This window comes from Halichoerus grypus, chromosome 3 (assembly GCF_964656455.1).
Source record: "Halichoerus grypus chromosome 3, mHalGry1.hap1.1, whole genome shotgun sequence".
Lineage (NCBI taxonomy): Eukaryota > Metazoa > Chordata > Mammalia > Carnivora > Phocidae > Halichoerus > Halichoerus grypus.
In genome coordinates, this window is record NC_135714.1 from 81,222,002 (window position 1) to 81,245,492 (window position 23,491).

At 35.9% G+C, this 23,491-nt stretch overlaps 2 protein-coding genes across 7 annotated transcripts in view; one reads left to right on the forward strand and one right to left on the reverse strand.

Moving 5' to 3' along the window:
• Window positions 1-23,491, forward strand: part of MTTP (microsomal triglyceride transfer protein) — a 98,572-nt gene that overhangs the window by 23,098 nt on the left and 51,983 nt on the right. For 2 of the 4 annotated variants that reach the window (XM_078068991.1, XM_078068993.1), the window contains exons 1-2: window positions 20,317-20,447; window positions 20,931-20,996. The exons of 1 other annotated variant lie outside the window; for it this stretch is intronic. The gene's annotated coding sequence lies outside the window, so the exon portion shown is untranslated. Of the gene's footprint in view, window positions 1-20,316; window positions 20,448-20,504; window positions 20,668-20,930; window positions 20,997-23,491 lie in introns of those variants that run through there. One more of the 4 variants, XM_036102688.2, reaches the window with a different exon arrangement.
• TRMT10A (tRNA methyltransferase 10A) lies at window positions 3,359-20,283 on the reverse strand. Of its 3 annotated transcripts, none has more exons than XM_036102693.2 (8): window positions 20,148-20,283; window positions 14,278-14,494; window positions 13,275-13,437; window positions 12,262-12,333; window positions 11,159-11,233; window positions 8,463-8,612; window positions 6,251-6,356; window positions 3,359-5,046 (listed from the first exon to the last, which is right to left on the reverse strand). In XM_036102693.2, the coding sequence occupies exons 2-8, from the start codon at window positions 14,460-14,462 to the stop codon at window positions 4,778-4,780; spliced, it is 1,020 nt and encodes a 339-aa protein (XP_035958586.2). In that variant the 5' UTR covers window positions 14,463-14,494; window positions 20,148-20,283; the 3' UTR covers window positions 3,359-4,777. The 3 variants fall into 3 exon arrangements, with proteins under 3 accessions (XP_035958586.2, XP_035958585.2, XP_035958589.1); XM_036102692.2 differs by lacking the exon at window positions 20,148-20,283 and adding an exon at window positions 19,790-19,931; XM_036102696.2 differs by lacking the exons at window positions 6,251-6,356; window positions 20,148-20,283 and adding an exon at window positions 19,790-19,931.

A 23,491-nucleotide genomic window follows, 5' to 3' on the forward strand; every position in this document is an offset into this window, starting at 1 on the left:
TCCTTATACTAATGCATTTCTTAGTATTTCATGGAATTCCCAAAGTTTTTTCTCAATGAATTTGAATACTATGCTACTTTGTACATTGATATTCACAACTGTCAAATCATTAAGAATTGCATTCTTTTTATTTTTTAAAAAAGATTTGAGAGGTAGAGCATGCATGTGTGCGTGCACAGCAGGGGTGGGGTGGGTAGAGGGAGAGGGAGAAGTAGGCTCTCTGCTGAACAGGACCCTGAGATCATGACCTGAGCCAAAGGCAGACACCTGACTGAGCCACCCAGGCACCCATAAAGATTGCATTCTTGAACATTATAACATGCCCTTCTGTTCCTTGTTTAATCATAATGATCTCTACCCAATGTTAAACTTGTGACTTCTTTTTCTTTTATTATTAGCCCAATATGCCTTTCTCTATTCTTTTATTTTCAACACTTCTAAATAACATTATTTAAGTACAACATATATTTATTTAGGTTTGGGTTTTTTTTAAATCCAACTTGGGTGATTTTAGACATTTAGACTTGCTCATAGGAGAGATTTGGTTTTGTGTGGTTATTGTGTTTTATGTTAGCATTCTGTTTTCATTGCCTTTTAAAATATTTCACTAAATGATCTGTGATATCTATATTTTGTTTCATGAGTGTTCATTCTGGTAATTTAGAAAGTTCACATTTTTTTTTTTTTAACGATTTTTTATTTATTTGACAGAGAAAGACACAGCGAGAGGGAACACAAGCAGGGCGAGAGGGAGAAGCAGGCTCCCCGCAGAGCAGGGAGCCCGATGTGGGGCTTGATCCCAGGACCCTGGGATCATGACCTGAGCCGAAGGCAGACGCTTAACGACTGAGCCACCCAGGTACCCCACATTTTTAAAAATCTTATCTACATCTGGGTTCCTCAGAAAGCAGAGTCTGAAACAAAGGCTTATATATTATTTATTTTTTGGGGGGGGCAGATAATGTCAAAGAAGAATGAGAAACAAGGGAAACAAGGCAAGCTATGAAGAAATGTTAATGAGGAAGTATTGTGAAGTTAGCTGCTCTTGGTTTCAAATCAATTGATTGCTCAACCCTAAGAGATAGGATAAATGGGTAACATTCTTATTTCACAAGCGAGGATACAAAGACTGACAGAGGTTCATTAAGTTCCCCAAATTCATAACAGGTGACTGTGCCCAAATTTAAGCCTACTCTTCCTACTAACTTTATTGTCTCTTCATTCTGACACTGCTTCTCTCCTTCACATTTATGAAGTGCCTCCTCTATTGTGTCTGGCTAGGAGCTAGAAACACATAAACATCTCTATGCCAATTGAGATCAAAGTTTAATGAGCACCATAGGCCACTGCTGTCATTAATTCTAATCTCTGCCATTTTTTCCCCTTTTTAAATTTTCTTTTTACAACTGCTGTCTGTACATGTTCTCAGTGCTCTATGGACAATTCTTGCATTTTACCTATATCATCTGTGACTCTCTCCATCTAAAAAGTGAAATGATCTATCACTTTACTTTGTAATTGGCAGTAATTGATGGGTTTCATAACTGTTCATTCACCTTAACATTCTTTCAGAATTGCTTGCTTTTTTTTTTCTTTTCCAATCTCAAGTGTTTTCAAATGCTCCAAGATCGCAACACACTGATTTCTGGAGAATCAGTCCGAAGAAGGCTCCTTCCTTTATGAATGAACTTGATTTATTAAGACTGCAAAGAGAAAATTTTATTATTTCAGGAGACATATCTCCTTTTGATGTATTTATTTAAATACTAGCTGAGGGGCGCCTGGGTGGCTCAGTTGTTAAGCGTCTGCCTTCGGCTCAGGTCATGCTCCCGGGGTCCTGGGATTGAGCCCCGGAACCGGGCTCCCTGCTCAGCGGGAAGCCTGCTTCTCCCTCTCCCACTCCCCCTGCTTGTGTTCCCTCTCTCGCTGTGTCTCTCTCTCTGTCAAATAAATAAATAAAATCTTAAAAAAAAAAATACTAGCCGAATTCCCTACCTTTATTATGTTCCAATACAGGTGACTTCAATATTAGTGAAGTCTTAAATAAGGCACCTCAATAAGCCAAAACAATGTTGAGAGAAAATGATACATTAAAATAAGAGATTAGTATTATTTAAAAACCATTTTTAAATACCTCAGCAATTACTTACCTTTTTTTTTTTTTAGATTTTATTTGAGAGAGAGAGAGAGATAGTGAGAGAGCACAAGTGCGGAGGAGAGGGAGAAGCAGGCTCCCCACAGAGCAGGGAGCCCGATGCGGGGCTCGATCCCAGGACCCTGGGATCATGACCTGAGCCGAAGGCAGACGCTTAACAGACTGAGCCACCCAGGCGCCCCATCAATTACTTATTTCTAATTGTAAACTTACCTTTTCTGAGGCGAAGGTTGTGTCTCCTTCTCATCATCAACAGCCTAAGATATGGACTTGTATGGATAGAATTGTGCCTACTCAAATGTAAGTTCAAGTCCTAATATCTTGTACCTTTGGATATGACCTTATTTGGAAACAGGATCTTTGCAAATGTGATCAGGTTAAGATGAGGTCATACTGAATTATGCTGGACACTAATCCAATGATTGGTATGCCTATAAGAGGGACACAGGCAAGGAAGACTGAGGGCAGAAGCCATTTGATGACAAAGCAGATACTGGAGTGATGCAGCTGTAAGTCAAGAAACAGCAAGGATTGCTGGGACCACCAAAAACCAAGAAGAGGTACAAAGGATTCTTCCCTATAGCCTTCAGAGGGAACACGATCCACCTTGACTCTGAGCTTTTAGCCTCCAGAACTATAAGAGAAAAAACGTCTGTTGTTTTAAGCTATGCAGTGGTAATTTGTTATGGCAGCCCTAGGAAATAATACAGGGCTTTCATAATTAGTGACAATTAAACTACACAGTGCCTGTAATGACTTTTCCCTGCCTTTCGAAATTAACTTGTGCCTCATTCCATATCAAGTAATTTAAGTAAAAGGCATAATACAGTTGACCCCCGAACAACACACGTTTGAAATGCATGGGTCCACTTATATGTGAATTTTTTTCAATACAGTATAGTATTATAAATGTATTTTCTCTTACGATTTTCTTAACATTTTCTCTAGTTTAAGAATACAGTATATAATACATATACAAAATATGTGTTAATACACTGACTGTGTTATCCGTAAGATTTCTGGTCAATGGTAGGCTATTAGTTAAGTTTTGGGACAAAGTTATACACGGATTTTCAACTGTGTGTGGGGGGGTCGGTGCCCCTAACCCCCACACTTTTCAAGGGTCAACTGGGTTTCATGGTACTAAACCATATTTACTCAGGAAAACCTGAACCTTTGAAAAATACAACTTAAGACATAAGCTTTGCTCTTCTAGAATTGTAGGGGCTTTTATTTATATACCTTGCTCACAGACCTTATTTTAAATGGATAACTATAATAGATTACTAAGAATAAAGCACAAAAATTAAGAGACAGTAATATCAATACTAAATCTAATGAACTTTCTACCAAATGTGTACATAATTCGAGATGCCAATGAGTAAAAAGAACAGAAACTTAATTTATCCAAACTCAGTGAAGGCTTCTAAAATCTTACTTTAGCTGTGACAAAGAACAATCACTACTTTAAACATAACTGCTCTACACTTACCAGGAGAAAATAAAAACATCTCCTTTTAGCCCCATCTTCCCTTGCCAATGTCCTCATACAAATATTTAGTTAAGGATTTTTGCACTTACTGAAATTCAAATTCTTAGTGTTGTTCCACACAATCATTGATGCAAATAATACAGCTATTTGGCAACTCAGTCCTGTTATCATTAATGATACATGATTATGGACAGATACATCTACAATTATATATATTTTTTCATACATGCTTATTTACAGAAACATACAGTTATATAAGCTTGCATATTATATGCTAGTAGACAGATGCACATATAAAGTTAACTTTATTCACTTTAAGAACCAAGAAATATTTTATTTAATAAAAGTTCATATAGAAGGAAAGGATAGCTAAGAGCTGTTTCCTTTTAAATTTAAGACAAAATTGATACTCAACGGCCTTTTAAAATAATCTAGTCTGAAAAATTACATTTGTAATTGAAATAATTTACCACCATTATTGAAATTAAGAAAATACATTAAAGAGAGTCTTTACTCTGCAGTGATTGCTTTAGAACACGAAAAGGCATCACAGAGAAGGAACAGAGATGGGCTCCATAGTCCAAAAGAAATAAATTGTTGAGCTTATCAATCTAATACTTCTTCCTAAAATAACTGCATTCTTTTGAAGTAACTGAGTTGAATAAAAAAGCTGCAAATAGGAGGTAGCCTCCCATACAGAACATTTTGGTAGACTTACAGGAGATTTATGAATATCTATCTCCACAACTAAGTAGGCAATAAATCAGAAAGACACTTGATATAAACATAAAAAAGTAAAACTGAAAGGTCAGAAGGCACATTCTAAAAAATATAATCCAGTAAATAAAAGAGAATGAAGGTTTACCAATAAAGTAAAATTCTCAAGAAACTGTTGAGACTTAGAAAATTATTTTAAAAATTAAACATTTAAATTTTATGCAAAAACAAAAATACTTTCTTATCAGGGCTTTTTATCACTTAGCTCTAAAAAAAGTTTTAAAAATTCACAACAGAAATAAGAGGAAATAAAATTTTCTCCCAATTAGAATATTCTATAAAGTACCTCATTTTCTCCTAAGTTTTCCTTAAGCTAAAAAAACAAAAAACAAAACAAAAAACAACAGATGACATTAGTGTGGTATAGAGTTCACTGTAGATTCACTGCTATTTTCTTTATCCTGCTTTTCTTCTTCATGTGGTGATTCTAGTTCATTTCTGTTATTTTCTTCCTCACTGGAATCACTGTCCAATCCATCTTCAACCCTGGCAGATTTCTTGTCATGCGAAGAACCTTCATAGGCTTTGTCTGTGGGAACAGCTCCTTTCCGTTGGGGTAAAATAGTAAAAAATGCTTCTTGCCAGTCTCTGGTTTCCAGATATTCCAGAATAATCTCAAACACTGCAACAAAGACAAACTCCATACATTTCTTAGCCAGGTTCATCACAATGTTGCATTCTGTATTTTAAAAAACACTGCCTTGGTATGAAGAGTGCTAATATGTCCTAGTAACTACTTTGTTCGTATCACTTCCTTCTCCTATGCATTGTCAGAGCCAATCCGCCCCAAGGCCCTCCAGGCCTGTTAACCTCTTCTCTAGTTTTTTCTCAATTCAGTTCATGAGCACTCAAAGATTTACCATTATCTTCTGTCAATTATAATCAATAGGCAGGGGACCTTTTTAATTTCCTTCCTATTCTTCTTTATTCTTTATATGGTAACATAAACTAGAAACAAAACAAAAGGTTAGCATTAATCTAAATTTCTTCTGTCTTTCCTATAGAGAGTCACTCACTCTGGGGAGCATCTTGCCTGCCCTTTTTTTTTTTTTACATCAGAGGTAAAGAATATAAATACTGTCTGCAAGGTACTCTCACTCTAATATATTGCTGAAGGGCTTAATTTGCATTACTCTATGGAAAAGTAATTTCCACTATCAAAGGTCTTAGAAGAAGTTCATTCCTTGAATCAGTAAGTTCATTTCTATAGTTCCCTAGAGCACGCTGTAGAGAAAGTGTTTAGCACATAAAAAGAGCCCAATAAATAGTTGTATACTAACAAAAATTTCTACTAAAAAAAATCTTAAAAGCAAAACTCCAGGCAAAGACTCAGGTCCAAGAATACCACAATGTTATTTACAATAGTAAAAAAGAAAAAAAAATCAACAACAGAACAGTTACATTATTGTATATTCAGATGATGGAATATTATGGAGCCATTAATAATGATTCAATGACAGAAAACATAATTATAAATGGGGGAAAACACCCAAATTTATAACATTTTATGCAACAGAGTAAAAATCCAATTATGTAACAAATAATATTATATATGTATAGGAAAAGAACTGGAAGGAAACACACCAAAAAGTTAATACCAAGTATCTCTGGGTAGTGAAATTATAGCTTTTTTTTCTTTATACTTTTCTGTATTTCCAATTTTTTCTAAAATACGCATGTATTATTTCTATATTCAAACAAATTATAAATGATTACATTTTATAATTTTTTCTCCAGCAAGATGTATATTTTCTACTTGTCCAAAGGTAATGTTATTCTTCACATTGTTCACTCAGGCATATTTTCATAATCCCCTTATAGCTTACCATGATTAATTGCCAAAACTTTTCTACTATTCATCTTCACAAAATTTCCAAGGGGTAGCTGTGCATGGTCAATTCCATGATCTGATGCTTGTTTATATGTGAGTCCCTAAAACAAAGATACTATAACTTGGACTAGAACATTAGATTATTTTAACTTAAAGTCTACAACAGAATAAGTACTTTTAAGAAAAACTATAGTTCAGAGAACATTATCTGACAAAGTGTGTGAGTGTGTGTGTGTGTGTGTAATTGCTAATCTGGAAGTGTTCTTCTGACAATAAGTATCGTCAGAATGTTTAGGGCATTTGTTTCAACAGCTTTACAAATGAGGAAACCCCATCACAAAGCTCCTCAGTGGAAGAACCACAAGAAAAACCCGGCTCATGCCTTTTGACTCAGATAGCTCTTCACATTCCACACTGCCTTTCTCTCAGTTTGAAATACTCAAACTGGGAGCGCCTGGGTAGCTCAGATGGTTAAGCGTCTGCCTTCGGCTCAGGTCATGATCCCAGGGTCCTGGGATGAAGCCCCACATCGGGCTCCCAGCTCAGCAGGGAGCCTGCTTCTCTCTCTCCCTCTGCCTCTCCCCTTGCTTGTGCTCTGTCTCTCTTTCTCTAATGAATAAATAAAATCTCTAAAATAAATAAATAAATAAATAAAATACTCAAACTGAATTCCTAGAGAAGCACCATCACTCTTCCTGTGAATGTAAATACATATAAAGATAAAACTATATATATATTTTTTAAAGATTTTATTTATTTGAGAGAGAGAGAATGAGAGAGAGAGAGAGAGAGAGAGCACATGGGGGGGGGGCAGAGGGAGAAGCAGACTCCCCGCCGAGCAGGGAGCCTGATGCGGGACTCGATCCCAGGACTCCAGGATCACGACCTGAGCCAAAGGCAGTCACTTAACCAACTGAGCCATCCAGGCGACCCTAAAACTATGTTTCAATTACATAACATTAAGAGGCACAAATGGCAAAGACAGAGTAAATGAAAACCTGATTTGAAAAACATTTTAAATTGCCTATAAATTTTATTTTCCCTATCAATTAAAAGATTGTTGGATACAAATTTTCTCCTCAAAATTAAAATCCTTAGAGCCTGTTCTAAACAGAATTGAAGTAGCCAAAAGACAAAGTACAGGAGAAAGAAGAGCTAAATTTCTTAACCAGTAGTTTGCAAATTTTAGGGATAAATAATAGATTGAGACAGGTGCTTCTGAAAACAAAACTAATGTAGTTCAGAAAAAAAAATTAGAGAAAAAAATTTGATTCTACACAAATAACAAAATAGAATTTTTCCACTAAGAAAAAAATTTAAAAAGCTAAAGATCATTCTGATAAAAATTCCCTGTGATGCTACAGAGCTGCACTGTCCAGTTATGGCCACAATTGTGACTACTTAAGTTTAAATTGATTAGTTTCTCAACCATACTATGTACATGATACGTGCTCAACAGCCACATGGCTACCATAATGGACAAGATGATATAAACTATCCCAATGTCACAGAGAGTTCTACCTCAGAGTGATGTTATACAAGAATAATGGATTACTTCATATTACTGCTGATAGCATTTCCTCAGACACTTGGTAAACATGGTTTTTCTTGAGTTGGGTTGCATTTAGCATATTGCAAAGTAGTTGGCAAAGTACAAAATAATGTTTTCTTTTAGAAAGTAAATTTCTGTAATTTTTCATTCAAATGAGGGTAAGGAGGGTAAGGAAGAGAGAAAAGTACAAAATATAAGAGAAAAGAAAACACACCCCATGAAAATAACATATTTAAAAACTCGTATAAATTTACCATTTGGTATTAATTTTGGTATAAACTGCTATAAATTTTACCATCAGCAGCATCTACTATCAATACAGCATATCATTTGGGCATGTGGACTCTGGAACAATCTGCTGGTTTCAAATCTCTGCTTTATCACCTACTACTATTGATTTTAGACTTAGTTTCTCTGTGACTCCAGTTCCTCATCTGTAAAATATAGATAATAACAGCACTGACCTCACTGTGTTGTAGGGAGGATTAAGCAAACTAGTAATATATGTGAAATGCTTTCTTAGCTAGAAAGGTAGTTCAGAATATAGTAGGCACTCAATAATGATCAGCTATCATTAGTATTATTGCTACTATCAAGAAAATTGTTATATCCATTTTAAGTATGAGCAAAAACAAAAATAAAAACTTAATAATACCTTGTGATGGTTGTGATCTACTAACCCTCCAATCACATAGGCCTTTGATTCATCTAATTCCTTCAATACATTAGGTGAGTCTGATGTTAGATAAATCAGGTCTTCTTTCTTTATGAATTCACTATAATGCTCTGGTTTGATGTAGATATCCTTTAAGACATAAGGAGAAAGATGTTATTAATTAATAGGATTTTGTGAAAATTGGCTAAAAACGATTATTTTCTCTTCCTTAGACAAAGCCACCCAACAGCATATGAAGGGAACTATGAAAGAATATTTTACAATGTATTACTGAGAACCTATTATTTCAATTCCTCATCACCTTACACCTGATTATTTAAGTAGCCTCCTACTGTTATTTCCCTGTCTCTAGCCCCAGATCCCTCCAATTTACTTCCACACATCAATGGCAGACTCACTTTCTAAAAAACCTACTTTCAATGTTTTATCTTTACCTGTAGGATAAAACTTAAATCCCTTTACTTAATAACTCTTTCTTGAATATGGCACTAACCTAGTTTTCTAACTTTATCTCTGTTCCAATAAAACAAATGCATTTTTTTTGGCCACATATCTGCTCACACTGTTCTCCAACCAAAGAATGCCTTTTCCAATCCTTCCCCTCCATCTGCATGAATCATCACAAAAGGAAATGGCTTATAGATTTAATAAATTCCATGCACTTGTTTCTACAAAGATACACATTTGAAGTCTTCATCAAAATTACCAGGTTAGAGGTCCAAAACTGAACAACAGCTGTCAGTCAGAATTTTGCAAACTACATTGACAGAATAAAGGATGATGCATCACCAGACTCAGATGGCATTTATCTAGTAATTTTTAAAGAAATAAAAAAAAGGAGACTTCTCACCTAAAATGTATAACCTACTAGGTAATATATAGCCACTTTTCTGGAAAACGGTATTATTAATTTGATACCTATGCTTAATAGGGGCCCCTAGAGGGACCTGAGTAAAGACCAGTGAACTCGTGAGTCTCTGGAAAACTGGTGGTATAAATAACAAATTTTAACAAGCCACAAAATAACTGAAAGTATGCCTATATTAATTACATTATTTCTTAGGAAAATAGGCATGAATATAAAACTTGGTAAATATATTATACTTTAAAACCCAGGAAAGCTTTTTTTTTTTTTAATTTTATTTATTTATTTGACAGAGAGAGAAAGAGAGAGACAGCGAGAGAGGGAATACAAGCGGGGGAGGGGGGGCGGGAGAGGGAGAAGCTGGCTCCTGGAGGAGCGGGGAGCCCAATGCAGAGCTCGATCCTAGGACCCTGGGACCATCACCTGAGCCGAAGGCAGCCGTTTAACGACTGAGCCACCCAGGTGCCCCTAAAACCCAGGAAAGCTTTTGAAAATGTTTCACACCATAGGCTATGACTAAAATAAATGCAGGGGTGCCTGGGTGGCTCAGTCGGTTAAGCGTCTGACTCTTGATTTCGACTCAAGTCATGATCTCAGGGTCATGAGATCAAGCCCACGTCGGGCTCTATGCTGGGCATGGAGCCTGCTTAGGATCCTCTCCCACTGCCCCCACCTCTCTCTAAAAAAAATAAAATAAAATAAAATAAATGCAGTCATTATGGGATTAGTGAGCGTGAGAGGGAAAGTTTGTCACGTAAAAACTGGCTTTGAGAAAGAAAAAAAATAGGACTAACCCAGTACTTCGCTGAATAGGGCAAGGTTCCTCAGGCATTAGTACTAAAGCCAATCTATTCGTCATCTTTTTTTTTTTTTTTTTATTCGTCATCTTTGCAAATGAGAACAGTTTAGTCCAATAGAAAAAAAAAAATGTGAGCCACATATGTAATTTTAAATCTTTCAGTAGACACATTAAAAAAAGCAAAATTGGTGAAATTAATTTTAATATATTGTACCCAATACAATATACCCAATATGTTATCATTTTAACATATAGTAAATTTTTTTTAAAAAAATTTCAAGCAGGTATTTTACATTCTCTTCCTTTTTTTGTACTGTCTTTGAAATCCAATGTATATTTCACATTTAAAGCACATCTCCATTCAGACCAGTCACATTTCAGTAGTTCAATATCCACATGTGGATGGATAGTGGACACCATATGGGATGGCACAGATTTAGTAGAAACAGAATGCAAGTATATTTCCAAATTTTAAAGTGACTTCACTCTTACAAATAATTTATCACCAGTTTGCTAGGTAGCGATTGTACACATAGACCTTTAAAATTTTTCCTGTTTTAAAAAATTGTTTTAAAGTTGGCAGTAAAGAACAAACTGAGGGTTGCAGCAGGAGAGGTGGGCAGGGGATAGGCTGGACAGGTGATGGGAATTAAGGAGGGCACTTGCTGTGATGAGCACTGGGTATTGCAAGTAAGTGATGAATCACTAAATTCTACACCTGAAACCAATTTTACCATATATGTTATCTAACTAGGATTTAAATAAAAAATAGAAATAAAAAAATTAAAAAATAAAGTTGGTGGTAAAATAAATGAGATTAATGAGAACAGATGTGAACAGGCATTTCAGTTTCTTTAGCTTCTCCCATTAGTAACATCAGACTTAGGTACAGTGATATACAGGGTTTAGAGACTGTGGACTCCTATATTTATTGGCATTATGTGAATTTAGGTAAAAAATTTAAGCGTAAAAATACCTGGAATTATGTGAGAGTTCAACTACTTTAATTACCTTCCAGTTGACCCATCCTTTGTCGTTTTCATCCATGTTCTTTTTCAACTGGCCTCCATGGCTTGTCAAGTAAAACTGGTAAAGAGATTGGTGGACACAGAGAGAGCAAATGACTATTAGAGTCCAATATTATATTTCTCTTCTATACTCATCTGATCATCAATGAACCATAACATATAGTCATTTTAGAAAAAAAATAAATTTGTGACATGCTTTAAACATACAAGAATAAATGTGCAGTAGAAGTGACATGTTTCATGTATCTCATAACCCACTACCTTGAGTATTCCATCCACATTTTTCTCCCATTTTACAAGCAGCTACAATCTGACTCTCCCTTAATGACAGCCCTTCTACAAACTCCCTACTTCCTGTCAAGTCTTCATTAAATTTCTTTTGCCGCCACTGTTTTTAACGAGTCCATAGTCTTCATAATTCTCCTTTGATTCTAAACCCTGACACCTATTGCAAGTCTAATCGAGGGTGAGAAGAATATAAAACGTAAAAATATAAAAATACTATCACTTGATAAAAGAAAATAAATATCTAACCAGAAATATATTAAGAGTTTCAGGTTCTTAACATCAGTGAGCCAGTGTTAATTTTTAGGTCACCTAGAATTCAAACAAATAGAAAAAAGACCCTAACTACTCTTAACAGCCACCAATTAGTCTAAGGAAATACCTTTCAAAATGGTCACAGACTCAAAATCCTTTAGGTAGAAGTAACCTAACCACAGGTAGGATGGCACACATCAAGCTGGGGGCAGTTCCCTCACTTCCTGCGAGGGAAGGAATTGAGAGCTGAGAAACTGGTATGAAAATATGTATATATCCTTTAGTGAAGATGTTCAACTACACAGGAATGAGATCAGTGTGTACAAAACATGATGACCGTGCAACGTGTGACTAAGACTGACATGGGAAAAAATGTTGAAAACATTTTATTTTTGTAGCAAATGAAAACATTTTTCAAATAGGCATTTTGTTCTCTAAGGAAAAGCATCTGTAAGATTCTTGTACAGGCAATTGGGAATATCTCTGCCTTTTCCTGAGGAACTTATAAAAGGAACCTGGAATCTGTTTTAAATTCCCCAAACATACCTGCACAGGATGCAGTGCTCGTCGATTTTCTGCATAACATCGTTGAATCTGCTTATGAAGTTTCTTAATGTCCTATAAAAGAGTGCAATTTTTAAAGCAGCATTTTGAAAATCATCTATGACCATTCCACAATCTTAGTAGAATAGAATAAGCAGAAGAGAGGGACTAGACAGGTACATTTTTTCCTCTGGAAATACAGGCCCTTTCCGACATTTTCCATTCAACTTCAGTACATACTAACATAATAATTACTATAAGTAAAGTCAATACCCTGACCAATAATTTCAATTTTGTATCCACTTAAAATGCTAATTCATGAAAATATTTACTCCTCTTAAGAGAGAACAAAAGAAGAAAAACTCTCTTAGAGCCATACTACTGCTATTTTCGTAACTTACTAACGGTTTGGAAAGTAAGTAAAGCATGTTTTCTTCAATAACATTGTTCAGACAGCCAATTTTCTCAAATTAGTAAATAAGAAATAATTCTATTAAACCAATCACATTTCTTACTTTCTTCTCCTGATTAGGACAAATAACAAAAACACTCCTGGATCTTTACGATTAATATAGTTACTGAGTCTTGTAATCTAATTACGGTGTCTGTGTCTCTCTCTTCTACGCATATAAATAAGAGCAATTTATTAGCTAGTTTAACTTAGGGGGCATGATCTTGGAAAACTTTGAGATGCATTTTAGTATATAAATTTATATCAAAGTGATATTACCTATTAAAGCAAGAATTATTCAACCTACTTTATTTTGTCGTTTTTAAAGATTTTATTTATTTATTTGAGAGAGAGAAAGAGTGCGCGAGAGAGAGCACAAGCAGTGGGAGAGGGAGAGGGAGAAGCAGGCTCCCCACTGAGCAGGGAGCCCAACGCGGGGCTCAATCCCAGGACCCGAGGCGGGATCATGACCTGAGCTGAAGGCAGACGCTTAACCGACTGAGCCATCCAGGTGCCCCTCACCCTACTTTACCTACAGGATTTTTCTGAGAATGATTCATGATACCTTTAATACCATCAAGCTGTCAAAACTGCAGTCAATGATAAGGCGGAGTGTACTGTGAACAACATCTCTTCGAATACGTTTTCTGTCATTTCCATCTGAGTTTGATTCCAGTTGACATTGTCGCTCTAATTGTTTTCTCTTGCGTTTTTCCTTCCGCTTTTGTCTAAAATTAGGAATTGAAACTTTTTGTTGTTATTTACATATTGAGATATTTACAAGACTCTTCTAAACAGAAAAAAAGCCAATAATTTTTTTAAATTAACAGGCTGAACCACATGAAACTGCTACTTCTATGGATCAAATGTCAGCAATTTTATACCGTCCACCAAAAAGCTTTAGACAGAAAATAATTTTGCAAAAACAATATAATACCTTCTACACAAACCCTTACTACTCCTAATTTCATTTATTATTGGTAATATACTATACTAAGACTTCATAAAATACTGAATTTTCGACTTAAGGACGAATTTTTACTTTTATCATTCTTCTCCTACATGATTTTCAAACAACATTAATACAGAATACAGCAAAGTAGAAGTGTTTTTTAAAAAAAACCTACTTTTTCTATCATCCAAATCAACTATAGTTTATTTTCCCTCAATAAATGTTGGCATTATATAATAACAGCTTCAGCTTAACTGCTCTCACCAAAACCTACAATGGTTTTTCTAGCAAAATCAATGTTAGGCCTAAATTTGATCTTTCTGAGGTGGTTATTTTTGTTCTATATCTAGGACATGGATGCTAACTATATCCCTTATCTAAGTCAGTTATTTCAGAAACTGTGCTGCTACTCATAACAGGTTCTGGGTGAGAAAAAGTGTAGTGTAAATCCACCAAGGCAGAAACAAATACAGTTTTAACAGCCAATCGACAGTGCTGGCTGACAACATACAGAGCCCCAGGTTTAATTATCACAATTACTTCTGATGTGTCGAAGGGCTATGCAAAGTTCAGCACTCCTGAATGGGGTAGCATATATATGCATTTTGAAACATACTTGCGGAGTTCTCGTTGTTCTTCCCATTGTTTCTGTTTAATTAGCTTCTTCATCTGTCGTTTAGATATTGGTTCAAACCCTTCACCTAATCTTGGCTTCTGGCTCTTCTCTTGATCTTCACTTAAGCTTTGCTTTCTTTCAACATTAGAAGACTCAATAAATGCTGGCAACATTTCAGAGGTCATTATTTGATGCCTCTGAAAATACTGAAAGGCAACTTTTGACGTGAACAGGTAAGTTACAAACACATACAAAAAGTAAAAAAAAGATCAAAAGATGTGATTAAAATTAAATCCTATCAATAACGAATAAAAATATAAATTTAGACAATTAAATGCCATTTACTGGCAAAGACCATTTGATGAAATGGGTGTTTGCATATACTAGTAGCAGTCTTGGACAATTTTTGCAGAAGGTTACACAGATCCGTTTCAAGAGCTTTAAAATGTCATGATACCCTTTGACCCAGTAACTTATTTCCTTAGAATAAATTCCTGTAAATGGATCAGAAATATACACAAAATTAATGCAAAAGGGTATATGTCCTGCAGCATAATTTTTTACAATGAAAAATTAGAAACTACTTGAATGTCAGCAAGAGGTAGCTGTAAATAAATTCATCTGTAACATGGACTGGGGATACTAAACATCCAGTAAAAATCATGTTTCCCAAAATTATTCAGTGATAAAAGGAAATGGTTATGCTAAGTAGAGAAAAAAAAAAAAAAACATATATATTATATCCAATTTGTTTTAAAAAGAATATGTACACATAAACATGTTTAATTTTTATCCATGGTTTTTTGCATTTTCTATATTTATATAATGAAAATATATTGCTTTATGAAAGAAAAAATACTTTTAAAAAAGTGATGGGAAGAATCTTTTTTTAGTTGTCATTAATGCTACAGTACAAGGGAAATGTTACTTTCATTATCTGGGTGTACACTCAGAAATGATTTCTGACAAAAGATAAGCTATAGATTTACCTATTTTGGACAGTGAAGAATACAAATTTGGTTTCCTCTCAGTATATTTCATTGTAAATATGTAATTATAAATATCCATGTTAGCCATGGCTGAAAAACAAAATATATAAGCTGATCTTATAATCAGTCATGGGATGTGTAGGACCATCTCAAACATATTTAATTGGATTAACCACGCACATCTTTATATCTATTGTCTAGAACTGAACTTACCTTCAGATTAGGAAAGAGTTAAAAATACTAAGATTTCTTTTCTCTTTAACAGATTACTAACACTACAACTTAAAAATTTATTTATGCCTAGCAAAGACTAAGCATGACTTGCAAATGTTCTATTCGCATTAAAGAAAATTCTATGATTCTTTCTTCTTAAAAGAGATGGCTAACAAGTCTATGCAGAGAAGCTAATATCTAAGAGAAAAATCCCAACAATTCAGATAATGGAAAGGACAAAACCATGCAGAAGATAATTTAAGCAGCTTTATTATATGGTTCTTGCTTTCTTTAAAAGTGTAATGTTTTAACAGGACACATGGGGATAACTAAGAAAACACAAAGTTTACCAAACTTTGACTGACAGATGAATTTTAGATGTGTGTTTTGGGGGCTACAGCAAAAACCCTGGCATTTTGCTAAGTCACAAATTACTGAAGGGGAAAGAACCATCTAGTAATCCAAGTAAGAGTTCACAAGTTTTCCTTATGGCACTAACCAAACAGTACCCTTAGTTTGGGGAAAATATCTCCTAGAAATGACAACCCAAATTTGATTTTATACTGGAAACTGCCTATAGGCACGGATGGTCTGCTTTTGCCTAATATTATATCGCCACATTACATTACTAACACAGTGCCTGGCAGTTAGTAGATGCTTATTATATATTTGTGGAATAAACAAATGAGTGAATATATTACAAAGGATTTTAAAAAGTAATGAAAGTGGTTATAATGAACATTTATTAATTCTTATTGTGCTAAATAATGTATTATCTAAATTAATCCTTAAAACAACCCTACAAGGTAGACAGCATCATGCCTACTTTAGAAAGAAGGCACCGTGAGATAAAGTAACTTGCCCCAAATTACAAAAGTACTAATTAATTCCTAAGAAACAAGGCACCTAGAACAAATCTAGGACAAAGTCCTCAAAATACTTGCGGAATGAATAGACAAATGAAGTGATGGAGCTAAGATTCAAACCCAGATCTAACTCTACTTTCTCCCAGAAATCCAAAATCTTATTTAGAAAATGAGGGTTTCCAAAGAATATAAAAGAGCTGTGTGGCTTCACCCCAGCTGTTGGAGGGCTCTGAGAACATTGTGTAACTGAAAGAGGAGAAAAAAATAGCTCCAGTTCAATTCCTTTCCACTGAATACAAAAATGGGACAGACTTCCTAGAGATAGTTGCCAAAAGTTCACGTTTTGAGGCATCCTGTCTCTCAATCTTGAAATACATGACAACAGTAGATAAAATACAAGGGGAAACAAAAAAGGTATAGCTTCTCTCAAAACCAAAAACAAGAACTAAAATAGATATTGTTTCTGCTGGGTCTGCTATTAAAGGCAACTGGGAGTTTTCTTAGCTTTAAAGAGGATGGGAAAGAGAATAGCATTATTATTGTTTTTAAAAAAATATTTATTTACTTATTTTAGAGAAAGAGCACATGCACTGGGGGGGGGGGGGGCAGGGACAAGGACAGAGGGAGGAGAAACAGGTTCCCTGCTGAGCGTGGAGCCCTATGCAGGGCTTAATTTCACAACCCTGAGATCACGACCTGAGCTAAAATCAAGAATCAGATGCTTAACTGACTCAGCCCCCAGGCGCCCCTAACAAAGTTTAAGATGAACCCTTAAACTAGTGTTGGGGGTGGGGCTCCTTTTTCCATGAAAAAAGGCTGAAAACAGGTGAAATTTAGACTAATGGCTTATACCACGCTGGTTACCTGGGGAAACCCAAAGTGTGAAACAGACAGCTTCTCAGCTACAACCAGGGCCAAACCATGAGATGACATGAACTTAGAACACTACAGGATTAGAATTCTGTATCACCTATGCAAGCTGTGCTGTGGAATGAAGCATTTAACAGGGCCAGGGGTAGGAGCAACCACAAAATCAGCTGCAGATAGACAGATGGTTTGGAGAGGGGAAGTGATAATTCCATGAGAGGACTATGCAAAGCAAACTTACAAAAAGACAGAAATGGATGGGAAAAACCCAACAAAATCAACAATCAGGAGATAAATTCACTCTTCACAAATTGAAAATAATAGGACAATGTGAAAAAGACTAAAATAAGTTTGATTGGAATCTTTCAAGAGATCATAGGAATAGAACCATAAAAACAAAACAAGAAATCGGGCACAAAAGCAGGCATAAAAAAAGCAAAAAGAAAAATCTATGAAAAAGAACCTATTTGGAAACCAGGAAATTAAGATATAAAAATTTCAAGAGATGAGACAAACTCCAGATTATCTGGAGTCCAAGAGGTAATGGATGAATTAGAAGACATCCTGACAATCTCAGAATTCAGAGAAACAGAATGACAAAATATGTCAGAACAACTGAAAGACTTAATAGCAGGATGAGAGAGATACAAGCAAAAAGTTAACTGGAGATAAATGTATAACCTTAAGTTCATTCATTAAAGAGTGTTCTTAAAAAGCTGGAAAAAACATAAGCATTCAACTTAAGAAACAGGAGACAGGGAAACTCAGTAAGCCTGAAAAAATTAGAAGGAAGAAAATTTTAAAATATATATTGTGATCCCCAGAATCACTTTTATTTTACTGCCTCTCTATACACAGTACATTAAATAAAAGCAATGCATGTATGCAAAACAGTACATGGTAGAAAACAAGCTAAACCTGCTCACCAAGCTAAATGTGCAAACTTAAAAGCACAATTCAAATTCACAGGAAACGAATTGCTCTCTTCATAAAACAATGACTAATATTCCAAAAGAGGACATTTCTGTTCGTCAGTGGCACTGTGTTTTGCTAGTTCTTTATTCTGTTAAAAAAACTGCAAGTATTGACTGGCTCTATAATGTGAAAATTTTTTAAAAAAGCAATATATTGCAGTGTTTTATAGCTCATGTACACCAGGGGGAGCTTTTGTCTTTCCTACCTGAGAAGTCTAAATTAAATTTAACCTGGCCTATCATTGCATACTAATGTTTTTAAACAGCCTATCAAATACAAGGAAAGGTCATGAGCTAGTCGACATTTTCATTATCTTTAAAGCTATTCCGAATTAAGAAAATGCACTGCAGCGAGTGAATATTTTTAAAGCTTTGATAAGCTAGATACATTGAGGCACAAAATAAAAAAGAAATGCTAGCTTGAGATCCAATATATTACTGCTTACATCACACTCTACAAAGATGTGTACCAACTCTCACTTCCTATACCATACAATAAGCATTTCACCATGTACTAGCTTGTTCAGATGACCTGAAGCAAAATGTGGCATTTTTTTACTCGGTATACTTGCTTTCTAAAGTTTTTGCCACAGTTTATAAGCTCCATAGCAGAAGTTTTGTGTTCCTCCCTCACACGCAGTGACACAGTACATTTTCATTTATTCAACCACGTTCAACAAGTATTTAAGAGCAATATTTTGTAGCAATTATAGAAATATCTGTGTGAAATTTAGTTTAATATAGAATTTTTACAAGGTTGGTTTATTTAGTCACAGAAATTGGTTATCAGGTGGTCTGATAAAACCAAGAACTGGATAAAAGTGACTAAGGCCATTTGGTGTGAGACAAATAAGTAGTGTTAAAAAAAGGGGGGGGGGGGGCATCTCAATCTTCCTTGTATTTCCAGTTCTTAGCACAGCTTCCAGCAGGGAACACACACATACATCAGTGAATAGCCAAAATAAAAATTAAAAAAACAAAACAAAACAAACCCAACTTCCATGGATTTTGATTGGGCTAAATAGTCTTCATAATTTATGACAGAGTCTCCCTTTCTGAAAGATCCAAAAGAATGTTGGAATACCTGCAAAATGGAATTAAATGACCTGACAGTGACAGGGAAAGAAAGAAAACCCTTTTTAAAACGCGCCGGCCAGATCTGCAGTATCGAAAGCGCATGATTCAGCGGTCAGGCCCCTTGGGAGGATTGGGCTGGGATAGGGAGAGGAGAAGGAATTAAAAACCAACCAAAACAAAAAGTGAGAAAGTCATCTGTTGCTATCCTCTTTATAGCTCTAGAAAAATTCCCGAATTTTAACACTTAACATATTTCACTCAAATCAAGTAGCGCCTCAGTCCTCTTAAGAACCATCCTCGGCTCACCACCAAGGGGCTAACAGCACCTGCACAACTTTCCCCTGAGCTCTCAACATTTCAGAGCGCTCAGCTACGTCAGCCCCTCGTTGGAGAAACGAGGTAAGGCCGATTTAAAGAGGTAAAGCGACTGCTCCCGGTCTCTAGCCACCAAGTGGCAGAACCACAACTCGTTTTCCAGCCCTTCAGAGTCCAGATTTCCCTCTCCCTTCATTATTTGGAAACTCACACTCTTCAAACACTAGGGACCGGATCCCGACCCCCATACAAACGTCGACCGTAGGCGCCCCCACAGCAGGTGGGTTGAGCCTCGCCCCACACTCCCCTCTAGGCGACCTGTCTGCGGACGCACTTGAGGAGGGATTAAACTACAGCCAGCGAATCAGGGAGCTACTTGGCGCCGGGGACGCTCTGTATCTGACATCACTTCCTTCGGGAACTGGGTCGCGGCGCCACTTCTACAGCCCCACTCCCCTCTCCCCCGGAAGCCGTGTTGCTAGTTGAGAATGGCACTCGCAAAAGCCCCTTTTGCGCCCAAAGAAGACCAGAGAGTAGGCAAGCGCCAGCGGCAGTGCCAGGAGACTTACCGAGCTGAGGAGTTGTCAGGGAACTGAGAGCACCAACACAGAGCCTTCTCGTAACGGTCTTGATACAGCTCACGAATCTTCCCTAGGAAACTTCAACTCCCAGAGGCAGGGACGGAAGCTATGCGTAGGAGGCTACGGCGCTTACGCCTTTACGTCATCGAACTGCGCCACGTTTGGACATGCAGTGAAAGAAAGCGGAGGGAGTTCATGTTGGGCGGGGTCTGGAGTTAGGGTTTTTGGAGGGGGAGGTAGTTAGAATGATGTCTGTTTTTCCACCCCGAAGCAAGTGTATACTTGCAGGCATGTATTCGTTTATATATTCCTATGGGGATGGAGGAGGGGTGTAAGGCATACCTACTTTTATAAATTTTAAATGCGAAAGAGTGATGGAGAGCTCTTTAATTCTCTACTGGAGTTGATAGGAAAGCGTATAGCTGCGCCTAAACTATAATGTATACGGAAGAAGGTTGTCAGTATCACATGATTTCACACAACTCAAATGGAAAATCAAATTTAAAGAGTGAGTCAAATTCCCAATAAGATGCATTTAAATCTAGAATGTTTAAAAATTTTTTCTTCATTATAGTCATAAGTCTTACTCTCCATTCCTTGAACTATTTTTCTTATGCTGTTTTGCAAAACATCATGTGACATTTCATTGTTTATAATACATGACCTTATATGATCTTTTTGCTATATATAGACCAAGTCAACTGAGGGAGAACTGAAACATAATCTAGTAGACTGTCATTTTTAGCTTTTGTTTTATCCTACTTCTAATAGGTGATTATTGCAGAATTTGAAGATAAGAATGAGATTTCAATGGATGAATAGAAGACTGCCATATTGGTACGGAAAGAATTGTGAAGTAAATTATTCTTGATATTTGAACATTTTTAAACGCTTTAATGAATAGAAAATTAAATTCAGAATTTGAGTTCTCTAGTCACAAAACTGAAGTAATTCTTGCTTTAAATCCTCAAATTTTACTTGAAAAACTATGTCAGCTATAACACTGTTGTGGATCACTCCTTGTTTCTTCCTCATCTTAAGTCTAAAAGATCTCTTAACTGAACATTGACAACAAAGTGTGGATCCATTTCTGATGTTAGTAGGGCATCTTTTTTTCAGCTGCCTCTATATGGGCAAAGAGTAGCTGAGTGAGGATTAGTAATTGGATATGTAGTCCTTCACATGTAGGTCATTAAACTCAGGCTGGCATAGTGACGGGCCAAATTTTTCAACAGCTGTTCAGTGCCTCTCAGGATTCTGTTTATGAGTAATAATATATTTTTTCAGTGTTAATATTTGGCATCCTTATATATTTAAAGCAGAATTTTTAAAGTTACCTTAAAAACCCTCATATTGTCATGGTGGAGTCAATAAGTTTTCTTTTGACATAGCCATTTTAACTTTACAGTCATGTGGTGCAAAAATTTAAGTGATTCTACTATGAATACAAAGCAGGCACCGAAAAAGTGCCAGCAAAAACGGGGAGGGGGGGGGATTTAATCAGAAATTGAAGCATAATATAGAAAGTACAGGAAGTAAATTCATGATATGAAATAATCTTCATTGATTTGTAAAATTCATGTATTTGTTTATGTGACACATTGAGTTCATGTTTTTGTCTTAGTACTGTTCATACAGAGATAACTAAATCATAATCTGGCCTTGTAAGGAATCCATAGACTAGTGGGAAAGCCAGTGGTAAATAAAGACCTATACAACATACAATGTGCTTGAGATGCCTATGCATGAAAAGGAGCAACTAAATGCTCTTGGAGACAGGGGATATAGTTTTAGAAATTGAATAATTTTGCTCCATCTTGGAAAGTAAGTGGTTTTCCAGATATCAAGAGAGAAAGGTATTCAAAATATTGGGAGCTATAAAAGCAAAGACATGTCATAATTTGGCACATGATTGAAAAGCTGTGGGTAGGATGAAGAAAAAGGAGGAAAGAATAACCTTAAGGGTTTTTTAATTTGGACAACTATAGGAATGCAATTATGTTAACTGGGTCATTTAGGGAATAGTGGGAGAAAATTAGGTTTTGAAAAAAATAGTTTGATATTGAATATGTGGGTTCTGGGGAGTATGTAGGATAACTAAGTAGAAACAGATTTAGAAATCATCAGCACATATTTAGTGGTTTAAGCCAAAATAAGAGTCTGAAATCAAAATAAGACTCTGAAATCAAAGAGATACTAGTTTATGGGTTGCAAACCTATAATGTCTATGAGGACTAGAAGGTAACAAATGAGAGAAACTATCTGGGAGAAAAGTATCACAAACCTGAGAGACTATTCTCTGTTTAGTCAGGGCACAGGTTCCAAGGAGGAATATGGGCTTCATTACACAAGATCTCAATTTTTAAAGAGCAGCCAGGAAACGGGATTTTTATGTGAAATCTGGTTTTTAAGTGTTGGCAACTATTTTGTTCATTTTTTTAAATAGTGAGCAGGCTAAACAAAACATGTGGACCACAATCAGATAATTGGCAGCCAGTTTGTTAAGTTGGACTATTTGTAGGGTGGGAAAGGGGCTCAGATAGAACCAGAATTTTGTAACAACAACAAAAAAATGGTAATAAATACAATTATGAGCTCCTCCAAATGTTTGGTCTGAGAACATTGGGCAGTCATCACAAATTGCATTATTTTAAGCCTAGTTCTGTTATTTCATTAAGTCTAAGAGTGTCCTTCAGCAAGCTGGGAGTGGGAAGGTGTGGGAATAGACTAGTGATTGTGAGTACATTAATTTCAGGCCAAGAAAGCAAAACAAGTTAGTTTTTAAATTAGTTGAAAGTTATCTAAAAGGCAGAATCAACATATTATAATCATTTCAACTTGTATTTTGATTGATTTAAAAAATACAGGAAAAGCTTAAAACTTGAAAAAATATAACTTACCCCCCTCCCCAATTAATACATGAATATTGAAGCTCTATGAAGATAATTATGGAGGCATTGTAGTCTGAATCTCCTCATAAAAACAGGTAGAACATCTTGGATAGCAAAACAATAATAATAACAAATATAGACCATGGGTATAACATAACTAAGTGAAAAAGAATCCTCATAAAGCTCATAATATGAGCAGGTGGGAACAAACTGTCAACTTAGTACCAGTATCTGGGTAGGAGGTAACAGTGGGAAGACAACAGAGCATCTGAAGGCCATGAGAATGGGAGGACCCCCAAACTGCCAACAGGTATTCACTGAAAAGCAAGGGAGATGAATATGAGATCAGGAGCAAAACTGGCTGACTGTAATATCAGGGTGAGTACAAAGGGAGGAGCAGGAAGGTCTGAAAGTGCTGGAGAGATATGGAGCTTATGAACT